General features: G+C 33.8%; 1 protein-coding gene across 1 annotated transcript in view; it reads left to right on the top strand.

Annotated features, from left to right (window-relative positions):
• Nucleotides 1-2462: 2462 nt before the first annotated feature.
• LOC148953213 (uncharacterized) overlaps nt 2463-12507 on the top strand; it is a 156905-nt gene continuing 146860 nt past the window's right edge. The window contains exon 1 of the mRNA XM_089087903.1: nt 2463-2698. Within this exon, the coding sequence (XP_088944029.1) occupies nt 2532-2698 (167 nt within the window). The 5' untranslated portion in view covers nt 2463-2531. The remainder of the gene's footprint in view (nt 2699-12507) is intronic.

Genomic DNA, 12507 nt, shown 5'->3' with positions numbered 1-12507 from the left:
TTTACTTAGGCAGCGCGATTGCGCTGCCTATGATTCTCAGACCGAAGAAAATTACAAATCTTACACGAGCAATGCCTGTTATTCCTATAGCAAAATCTTTCAGTTTACTCCTAAAATTTACTAATAGAAAATAGCAAGAATTCTGTTGATTGATATTTCATTTTCTTGCTCCCAACTATTGTCACAAGTAATTTTGGTAGAATCTCTTGGTTAATCTAATTGGGTATTCCCCCTTTTTTCAAAAATAAGGCAAATCTTCTCAGGCCCGTAATATTTGATGGGTTACCCCCCTTTTTCGAAAATAATGGCAAATCTTCTCAGCCTTGTAAACTTAATGAAACTTTACATTTGAAATCAGCATAAAAATCCGATTTTTCCGGTATATCTATTGGTATCAAAATTCCGTTTTTTAGAGTTTCGGTTACTATTGAGACAGGTGGCTTCTTACTTACAATTCGTTACCACGAACTGTTTGATCAGTTTCCATTTCAGATTAATTGAATTCATTGCCTAAACATTGAGAAGACCGTCTGCTTCCATTGCAAAAATCTACAAAACTGTCTTTTTCTACTTCTACAGATATTCTCACAATTTTTGCGAAAAACCGTAATACGTATATTTCCAAAACTAAGGGTTTTAATTTATTTTTCTTAATGTCACTCGTATAGTAAGAGCAGGAAGTTTGGCCAAAAGGACAAGGGTGGGTTGTACATCCATAAAAATTAATTGCTCCCGTAAACAGGATCCTCAGAAGCAAGTATCTTATTTCCATATCGGTTTTCTTTAAATTAAATAAAAAAAAAAATTTATATAAAAAGTTTAAAAAGAAACAAGAATGTACAAGTGATAGTATTATTAGCATCTGTATTTATTATTTGAACTTTTCCACGAACATTTTTCTTGCAAACTCTTGAATTTGACATCTCTCAAATAGGAACTGCTGCGGAACTTAATTAAGCTTATTTTTGGGCTGAAGCTAGCCTCGGCAAGGACTTTGAAGAGCTTGATCAAAAGTACGAATGGAAATGTAAAGGAAGGTTAGTAAAAATGTCGAGTTTCCAAACTTGAAACTTTTCATTAAAATACTTCTTAAATATTTCAATAGTAACTAAAGTAAAGCATTTTTCTAAGAAATATTACTTTCAGATGATCTTAAGCACTGATCAAGTATAGTAATGAAATATTTTAAGGGATCAGAATTTTTCTATTTATTAAATACTGTAAAAAAAGTTGTTTTTGTTTAACTGGAAGTTTACCGGTGAAGGCTTATGAAAAAAACAAATTCTCATTTCACTGAGAATCTTAAGTGTTTTGGCTAAAGACTAGTAATTTTTTTAGTTTCTGCTCGTGCCAAGAGATTGTGTACAATGATTTTAAAGCACAGATCTTTGACTCAGTTCTTCAAATTTATTTTTTTACCACAATAAAAAGAAATTGGCCAAGAATTAGTAAAAATGCCTGATGCAGTTGAAGGTGTGAAAAACAAAATGAAAGATATGAAATATAAAAGTCTTCGTTGTCTTTTGGTTTTCATATGGAATAAGTTTATATATAAACTTGAGCCATTTTGACAACAAACTTAAAAGCTGCAAAATTAATTTTTCTATTCCTTTACATAAGAGACTCATGAGACAGGAAATAATAAATCTTCCATAAGTAACTTACCTTATATTTCTTTCGGAGAAATAATAATTTCAGCCCTATTGTAAAACGTCAGAAAAATGTAATGAAACAACATTTTTTTGAATTAATCTGGTTATGTGCGAAATGAAATGCTAGGATAAAACGTTCATGTCACATATTTATCGCTAGAAGCATATATATTAGTGGCTGTTAACCAGCATTAACTGAAAAGTTTTCATCGTTTAGTTTTCTTAGGATATAATTTAATTTCACCACTTAATCCAACATCATCCGTTTCGACACACCAAGCCGTAGAACGGCTACCAAATGCTTAAGTCTTGATATTTAGGATTCCGCCATCTGTAAAATTAAATCCTGGGGTTTAGTCATAGATAAATTGAAGAAAGTTATGGCGGTTTCTATCTTTTTTATTTCAATATTCTCTCTAATAATGATTGATAGCCCTTAGATTGGGACCACCTCTAGATCCTTATGCTTAGAAAGTTGGGACGCCGAGAGAACTTTACTTAGTCACCATTGTATTTCATCTGTATTTACTCTGCCCACTTCAGCTAATGAAACGGCTAAGAAGTTTGAGAATCTCTCATAAGTTTCCAACTAATATCTTTGAGTCCCATCTGTATTTAATGTATAAATGTTTTAGTTCTTTATACGTTCGTCATTTAAAATCACTTTGATTCAACGTACCGTTAAAGTTAAATTCATAGCGTAACCCTTGGAAAGCTTGATAAATGAAAAGAAATACGGGGCTTAAAAGAGTAGATTACTGTGAATGGAAACTCGATTATCACGGGAATAATATAGACCGTCTTGAAGATTATTTTAAACTCTGCATTTATGTCAAAACAAATGATTTTAACGTGGAATCTGCAAATTCACGCGGTTATATGAAGCTGCTGATGCATAAGGAAATAAGACCCCAGTCAGCGCAGGACATTATAAAAGAGAATATCGGATGTATCCAGGAAAAAGTTACAGAAATTCTTCTCGAATCTGTTGCTGAGTTTATGGACGAAGCGAGGGGAGAAACTGCTGGGAGTCGTGATAGAATTACGTAAGTAAAAGAAGTCATTTTTTATCTTTTTCTATTCTGATCGTTTATAGGAGACAATCTAGCCCAGTGAACCACTATAGCGAAAATTATTAAGCGATTTGCGTGTGCTAACTCTCTGTTTCCAGCGACTTTCAAAACTAAAAGTGCCTCGCGGGACTCGTGGGTCCAAAGCATAGTTAGGCTGAGCATGTAATTGTGGTTCACATAATCGTGTTTGCAGCGATAGCTACAATCAAGTAAAGAGCGAACCTCAATCCATAGTAACCAGGAAAAAGGGTCTTGAAAAAAAATAGTAAGAAAGAATACCCATTTAAAGCTGATTCGGGAATGGCAACTATTATTTCGTGTAATTTTAATGGTACAAGTTATTGCGAAAACAAAACTACGGGTAAATGAAAAAAGAGCCTAAAACCCCTCAGAAATTGCGTCAATGCACCAATTGCAACCAATGGAATCACTATAGTCAAAAATTTGATTTAGAATAATTACAGTCCCCCGCCTTGAACAACAAGAAAAATCCTTTTTTAATTGGAAGCACTTTAACGAATGATGGGTCTACTTTTTTCTTTTTCTTTTTTCTTCGCCGCACTCGAATATCATAGAGAGCTTTTTAATGGCTCATTTGAAAGTTAACTTTTATATTTAAGTGCTTTTTATAAATTCTCCCTCATGGCGCTATGACAAAGATCTATACGGCACCAACAATGGCAAGGTTTTGCATCATTTCTAGAAAAGGCTGGAAAGCATGTAAAGAGCATAGTCATAATCTCCATAGTCAAAGCCCTAAGCCAGGGATTGATAACCACTCAATTGTATAGGCTACTCCCTCTCCCAGCCTCCCTATCAAGTTTCATTAATCGCCTGCTGACTAACAGGATCAGCACGGTACGGCAACATCGTAGAGAGATATTTGATGGCTCAATTTAAAGCTCCTAATTATATAAACATGCTTTTTGTAGATTGGTCTTGAAGATGCCACTTTAAGTGCCATATGGTACCAAGAATAGCAATTTCTGCTGCAATTTCTGAAGTCAAGAGGCAGGGAAGCATACAAAGGGTACTATAATAATCCTCCTGGTTGTAAAACCTGTGTATTATAATCTCCTTTTGTCAAATCCATTTTCCAAGCGGAAAGTAAAAATACATTTGTAAAACCACTTGCCAACACAAAAAAAAATAATTAATATTAGTTTTGGAAAAACGAATATTATTTTTGTTTACATTAACAGTAAAAGTTAATTGTGAAATAAAATTTTTTTGAGCTTTCGAACAGTAACTTGCATTGCCAATATCTCTGTTTTGTTATTTTTATTTTTCCAGCACTAGCGGGAGGCCAAAGAATCATAGAAAGTTTTCAAATAGATTATTTAAAAGCTAATACTCACATATTTATGTTTAATATAAGACTTTCTTGGCAGCACCAGCGTATTGTAGCTTATGGCACCAAAAAAATGGGACTCTTTGTGTTGTGTATCTCCACTGAAACCTCCATGGCAAAAGAACCTTAACCAGATACTTAAAATCCTCCTCTTGAATGCCAGCCTCCTCCCAGTCCCCTTAATAAATTTGGACAAGGCGGTTCTAATAGTAAACTTTTTGTTTTGATTGGAATCATTTTTCAGGAGTTATGGGCTACTTTAGTATTTACTATGGGGCGTGATCGTCTCTTACTATGTTGCTAGCTACCGCTGCAACCCGGATTAGTCTTTAGAATGCTCGTTAGCAAGTAGCTAACTTAGTCTAATGTATGCAATAATTGGTTTTTCCCATGAGTGTCTTTTAATTTAAAAAACTAAAATAAACAAAAATTGATTTTTTTTTCAATTTTTACGTCACGTCACTCATTACGTCATATATGATTATTAGTAAACAATTAGTGTTATATATTACGTCACGTCACTTATTACGTCATATATGGTTATTAGTAGACAATCGGTAGAATATTTTTTCTTTATTATAATATGTGAATACCAATCCTTTTCAGTCAATACAATATCGATCCTTTTTTTAAATTCCCATTTACAGTATTGATCCTTTCTGTATAACTTAAGATAATTTCTAAAGAAAAATTTATCACCTTTATAATAATTCCTTATAAAACTTCAATTACTATGGACTAAAGTTTGTTCTTTATTGTAATGGTGTTAGCCACCAGTCTCTTCGGAGGCGTGGGTTCAAATCTTACCGCTGGTATACGATTATGTTTGAAAGACTGCAGTGTGAAAAGACATCAAAAATGCAGTTTTTGGTGGAAAAATTTATTCTCTTTTAGAAATAATTTATTTTAGTTACTAAAGATTTTTAACCCAATTAATTTCCTTTAAAATGAGCCATTGAACAACTATCTACGATGTTCCAGTGCCAAGCTATCTCTGGATACAAAAGAAAAAAAAATATCCCGTTTAGGCAGAATGTTTTAGTAGCTGCCACGTTTCTTGATTTTCAAGCCAATATATTTCCCTTGCTGTTCAAGCCAAGGGACAGAAAGTTTACTATACAGGGGTTTCGGACAAGGCGGTTCTAATGGTGTACTTTTTGTTTTGATCTGACTCCTTTGTTAGGAACTATGGGTTTTTATATTTCTTAACATTGGACGTAATCGTCTCTTACTAGGTTGCTAGCTACCGCTGCAACCCGGATGAAAAGGAAAAAATAGTTTTGAAAAAAAAAATGCCAAGAAAAAAATATGTTGGCTCAAATTCAAAACTAATTCAAGAACAGTAATAAGCACTATTTAAGTTTATCCTAACAGTACAAGTTACGCTCTAAAAAAAAAAACTCTCGAGAATTTCAAAGAACAGCTTGAAACACTGATAAGTTTTTTTTCCCTGTGCTTGAGGGGCAGTGAGAAATCGTAGGAACATTGAAATTTGTAACCATACGAACTTTTTGCAATTAGAATTTACCCCCCCCCCCTCCCCGTTAAGTTGTGCATGAACTGGTTACTGGTTTTAGCGTTATACACAAATCCGTCATTCGGGAGCATGGAAAGGGTGCTGCCCCCCTGAATTTGGAGAATTTTCTCGTTTTAGCGTTGTATTTTTCATAATGACAATGCTATTTTAATGATCAGTTTTCTAAAAACGTTGAAGTCCAAGAAGCAAAAATATTGAAAGTATTCTTCCTTGTAAGAAGTTCAGAATTCTTTACAGCATTGTGTCAGAAAAAAATAGCAATAATAACAAAACGAATTTCCAGAAATAATTTTACCTAGAAATCTAAAATTCCTTTAATGTCTTTCAGTATTCAAAAATCTGTCTTCAATTCATACAGGACAATATTTCATACATCATTGCACTTTTTATTAACAACTCCTGAAAGATATCAAGTATAATATACCCCTTGGACTTTTTTTGTGATAAAATAGCATACTATTGAATACATATTTTAAGAGATCTTCGAAGTAAAACTTATATTTAATGTCCTATCTTAGAAAAAATTCATATTGACTTCCTCAATTGCTTCGCCTAACTTAAATAAAGATCTGTTTTTAAAGTTTACTGCGTATATTTTGAAAGCTTAAAAACGAGTGAATATTATTTTTTTAAAAGAAAAACTTTCCTAATAAAAGTGAAGAGCGAAGTTGTAACTTAAAACTAACACTAATTATTATTTTCTATTTCATGTGTCCTGTATCTGAAAAATCGTTTCAAATAAACTAATTCATGATATTTTCTCATATTGCAACTTATGCTTATTGAAAACACAAAACCAACACAACAAAACAGGTTTTGGAGCAGGATCATCAAACAGTTCGTGGTAACGAACTGTAAGTAAGGAGCGACCCGGCTCAATGGTAACCGAAACTCTAGAAAACGAGTTTTTGATACCAATAGATACATCAAAAGAATCAAATTTCAATGCTGATTTCGAATATATAATTTTCATTAAGTTTAGTGCTACCCATCAAAAGTTACGCGCCTGAGAAAATTTGGCTGATTTTCAAAAAAGGGGGAAAGACCCCCTAAAAGCTATAGAACCTTAATGAAAATAACACCATCATATGCAGCGTATCAGAGAAACCTACCGTAGAGGTTTCAAGCTCGTATCTACAAAAATGTGGAATTTTGCATTTTTTGCCAGAAGATCACGGATGCGTGTTTATTTGTTTCTTTGGGTTTTTTTTCCCAGGGGTGATCGTATCGACCCAGTGGTCCTAGAATATCAAAGGAGGGCTCATTGGAACGAAAATTAAAAGTTCTAGTGCTCTTTTTAAGTGACCAAAAAATGGAGGGCATCTAGGCCCCCTCCCACGCTTATTTTTTTCCCAAAGTCACCCGATCAAAATTTTGAGATAGCTATTTTTTTCAGCATGGTCAAAAACATGATAAATATGTCTTTTAGGATGACTTAATTCCCCGAAGTCCCCAGGGGGAGGACTAAAAGTTATGAACTTAACCCAATGTTAACATATAGTATTGGTTATTGGGAAGCATACAGAAGTTTTCAGGATGGTTTTTTTCTGGTAGTGGGGGGGGATCGGGGGTTATGTTGGAGGATCTGTCCATGAAGGAAGTTTTCATGGGGGAAAGGAAATTGCCATGAAGGGGGTGCCGGACTTGCCAGCATTATTTATTGGTTATTGGGAAGTATACATACATTTTCAGGAAGAATTTTTTTTTTGGAGGGGGGGGGGGGCTAGAGGAGGGGGTTACTCTGGAGAATTTTTCCGTGGAGGATGTTTCTTTGGGGTAAGGGGCATTTCTATGAAGGGGGTGCTGGATTTCCAAGCATTATTTAAAAAACGATCAGAAATTAAATTAAAAAAAACTAGTTTTTTCAACTGAAAGTAAGATCCAACATTAGAACTTAAAACGAACAGAAATTATATCGTATGTGAGGGGTTTCTCCCCCAATTCAATACCTCACTCTTTACGCTACAGGTTTTTTTTAGTGCTTTCAAAAGAGCTATCTATTCTAATTAAACGGCCTTTGTGATTCAGGGGTTTGTGAATCAAAAAATTTTTTAACTTTTAACGTAAAGAGCGTGGTATTGACTAAGGGGAGAACCCCCTCATATACGTAATAACATATATGTAATAAAAAAAACAATTAAAAAAATGCGATTTGGCTCAATAGTAATCCAAACTTTTAAAAACGGAATTTTGATGTCAATAAATGTATCAAAAGAATGTGTTTATAATGCTGATTCTAAATATATAAATTTTATTAAGTTTAGTACTACTCATCAAAGGCTACGAGCCTGAGAAAATTTAGCTAATTTTTTAAAGAGGGGGGAAACATCCCCTACAAGTGAACGAATTTTAATGAAAATCACACCGTCAGATTCAGCGTATCAGAAAACCCTTTTACATAGATTTCAAGCTCATATCTGCAAAAATCTGCAATTTTGTATTCTTTGCCAGAAGAAAAATATACGAATATAGAAGTTAGTTACGTAAGTTAATTTGTAATTTACGGCATAACCAAATTTAGAGACATCCATTTAGCAAAAGAAAAGTAAAATTCTTATCTAAATTTTGTTTACTTATTCAATGACGGTGAGCCAAAATAAAAGCTGCACTAACTAAAAAACGATCAGAAATTAAATAAAAAAACAAATTTTTTAAACTGAAAGTAAGGAGCGACATTAAAACTTAAAACGAACAGAAATTATTCCGTATATGAAAGGGGCTGTCTCCTCCTCAACGCTTCGCTCTTCACGCTAAAGTTTTTTATTGTTTTAAAAAATAAAGTTGTGAGACAGAGTCAAACCTTAGCGTAAAGAGCGAGGCGTTGAGGAGGGGACAGCCCCTTTCATATACGGAATAATTTCTGTTCGTTATAGGTTTTAATGTCGCTCCTTACTTTCAGTTTAAAAAACTTGTTTTTTTTTTTATTTTCCTCAAGAAGCCTGCAGTAAACAAAAGACTAGTTTATAAGGCTTTCAAAAGTGTTTTACAGGCCATGAATTCAATTGATATTACTATAAGGTTTAAAACGAAAATAACAAAAATGAAAGAAAAATTAAGCTTGACTAAAAAATCAACATATACTAGGAAACAACGTGAAAAGATTAGAAAAAACACATACAGTGTAAAAAGAAAAATATAACGAAATGACAGAGTTTGCAATAGTATGTGTGTGTTTTTCTCTTCTTTTTTTTAACTTTTCCCAACTTAAAAGGTCTGAGGGGTTCTTTGAACAAAAGTCGTAATTTAAAAAACTAAATATTAGAATCAGGATTAAATCCCAACCCTTGTCTTCAGTAATAGCTTCTGGATAATACGCGAAACTTGCATTTTTTCCCCTTTAAAGTAGGATTTTTCAAGCCTAACAAATTAGGGGGTACTTACGTATTATCCAGAACACACTCGAGAAAATTGCTTTGTTTGATTTGAGTAAACCGGTTTTTCTCTCGCTTTCGGTTATAATTAGCTTATTCTTTCGGGAAATAAAGTACGATGTAGGTATATTTAATGAAATATTTGATGTATAGAGATGGTTAGGTTATGTATTTAATGCAAGGCGTTCTGGGCGGCCTACTTTCCATTAGTCTTTGCTGTAGTTTCCATAATTTTGTTACTAAAGTATTATATTTTCATCATATTTTGGTAAATTTCATTATGATTAACCTAATTTCACTTCTTGAGTGTGTTCTGGATAATACTGAAGTACCCAAATAGGGATATAGCAGCTTCAAAACATGGAACAATACCCTTATTTGGGCAGAAGATCCATTCCTGGAAATTTCACTCACGCAGCAAAAGCTTCAGAGTTAGTGAAAAGCCACCTTTTTACGCGTTTGCTTTTCTCCAATAATTATAGTAAAGCAAATTCACAAAAATCTCGGTTTATGACTCTCCTGCCTCATACAAAATTGATAAGATGTCTGCGTAATTGACTAGCCTTTGAAGATAATTTGTTATTCTTTTCATTTTTGGCACTTTCTAATATCTCAGAGCAATAGATGAGTCCTTCCTCGCAAGGCAAGATTTTGCTTCCTCATCATTTAGCACGTCCAAATTGTTTTTTAATACAATCTCTCCTCAATCTGTCTTCCTTTGCGACATTCCGTACTACGAGTTTGATAGTCCACAACTGTCAAGCAGATTATATTCACTTGGCAAGTCCAGCTGTCAAAACCAGAAGCCAGCCCAATAATATTGAACCAGTAAAGGGTTATTCTCTCATGTTTTTATAATCTGTTTTCTTGACTTTTGGATATAGAATCAATGATAATAAAAAGTTGGGGAGATCTATTCAATCACAAATTTGTCACAAAATATCTAGCTCCCTTTTTAAAGGTCTAAAGTGATTGGAGGACTCTCAAGCATCATCTTAAAAATTCTTTGTCCCTACACTGTCCCGTTTAGACCCAGATCAAAACTTTGTGATATATAATTTAGTTACAAGAGCCGAAAAACAGAAAAAATGTACTTCTGGGAGCAATACATACAAATCCAGGGTCAATGGAACAAAACCATGATCGGATGGTCTCAACGAGAGCAACAGAGTTTGATCCTGATTCTCCCTACCCCCAACTCATAAATATACGTAAATGTTAAATCTCTGTCGACTGTTAGTTAAATCAATTGCATTAAAACAATAAATCCCAATTTGAAACGTGAGAAATTTTTGCTGTAAAGAAAGTATTCAACCTGTACAATTATGTAAATACAACCTATATAAAATGTTATTTGAAGATCGTATTTGGTTTCGCTACTACTGGTAACATTCATTTCAAGACTAGGCTACTCTTGCCATGACAGTTTTAACAGAGATAATTTCTTCCGTAGATTACCCCCCACCCCCGCCTCCAACCCAGCCATTCGTTTACAACTGCTATTCCAACTCTTGTACCAATTTTTCTTTCGACTGCTATTTCTATCATGATTACTCCTATCGTGACAGCTCTCAACGCAACTGCTCCTACTATAACCGCTACAGCTACTACTATTCATATTGTGACAGCTTCTAATACCGCTTATCCAGCCCAGCTATTTCCACTTCCATACCTGAATAAGCGTGGGGGTGTCTTTTCCTCTTCAACCCCCCCCCCTCCCTCCCTCCCCGAAATGTTCGTCCAACTTGTAAAACATAACAAAAATAAATATAAACAAATTTTTGATGTTTTTCAAGTTTTTAACCCCCCCCCCCGAAATTTTTTTTTGTACCCCCCCCCCTTCAAAAAATACTATATTTATGCCCTGGGGGATACAAAGTAAACTTAAAAACACGTCAAAAATTTGTTTATATATATTTTTTACGTTTTTTAAAGTCGGGGAACATTACAGGGGGTGGAGGGGGGGGGGCAAACCCTCTACCCTTCCCCTGGATACAGCCTTGCAAAATATACATAACAAAATCTGTTTTTCAGGGCTTGATTTCAAATATGTAAAGTTTATTCATATTTAGTTTACCTATTTGAAGTCAGTTGCACAAAGATATTTTCATGAAATTTCAAAATAGCTGAAACACCCCCAAAAAAGGGGGCGATCTTAACGGAATTTAAACAATAAAATTCAAGGGGTTTGAGAACCCTGGATTGTTTTCAACTAATAACTGCAAAAATCGAATCATCGTATTTATTCGTTTGTTTTTTGCTTTGTTTTTCATTCACCTGGTTTTGATAAGAACTCTTGGTTTCATCAAATTACTGGAGTTGTCAAATTGGTGCAAACAAATCGATTTCTAATTGTGAAATAATTCATTTCAGAACGAAAAATGAAAAATTCAGAATGAAAATAAAAAGTGACGTTAAAGCGATCATAAATATCCCATAAATTAAGGGAATTACCGCTCGCTCAATCCCCACTTTTTGCGCAAATGTTTAAATAGTGTTGTTCTGAAAGCATCTTAAAATGCAACAAATGCAATCAGCTGGGACTAGACAGTGTTTTATTTAGGATTGAAAAAATAAAAACTGAAAGATATATTGTTTGATGCAAACACAAACACAACTAAATTGTGTTTGATGCAAACACAACTAAACCCAGTCATTCGGCTCAAAGAATTTAATTAGAAAGGGAAAACTTTTTATATCATTGCTCTTTTGTAAGAGCATTCATTCTTGAAGCTAAGAGGGAAAAAAGCTCCTTAGAAATAGTAAAAGGTCTGAGATAATAATTTCAGTTAGTTTAAGTTTTAACGTCGCTCTTTTCTGCCTTTTTAAATTTAATTTTTGTTTTGTTTTAACAGGATATTTCGAGTTTTTCATAATATATTGGGATAGCTGCCATGGTTGCCACCACTGGTGGTTTATCACCAGATTTGGGGATTTTTCATCCTCCTGGTGATTTTTCTGGTGATTTCCTTGAATCTGGTGTTTTTTGTGATTGTCTTTTTTTACTTTGGTGATTTTTGGTGATTTTCATTTAATTTGGTGATTTTCCACAAAAGTGGTTGACATTCCATGCATGATTGGTTTCCAATGTCTTACTGAGGTGAAATAATCAATGACTTTCATATTTTATGTCTTGTTTTTATTCGTTATTTCTAAAGAATTGCTTGATTTTGAGCTTTTCTGTATCCTCTTAGCTTGGCAATTGGCTTCCCCGTAGTTACAAAGTTTAATTTATAAAAACATGTGTCCCATGTGGGCCATGTGTGCTATAAACGGATTGAGGCTCAGAAACGAAAAAAAGTTATTTCTCAGGTAAAGAAAGCATAGTCCCACATGCACATAGATTCAGCAGCCTATGATAGCTTTTTTTTCAAGGGAATTAACATTCTTAGGGAAAGAAAAGAAAAGATACTAGGTTTTGAACGCAACATATATTTTGTTTTTAGTGTTTTGAACACACTAAACAGAGGAATTGTCATAATTGATTTTGGTTCTTTAGGCTTTTGTCAAACCTACTTATCTA

Source organism: Artemia sp. Qi Xiang Cuo, chromosome 4 (genome assembly GCF_049724085.1).
Source record: "Artemia sp. Qi Xiang Cuo chromosome 4, ASM4972408v1, whole genome shotgun sequence".
NCBI lineage: Eukaryota > Metazoa > Arthropoda > Branchiopoda > Anostraca > Artemiidae > Artemia > Artemia sp. Qi Xiang Cuo.
This window is presented reverse-complemented; position numbering and strand designations above follow the sequence as displayed.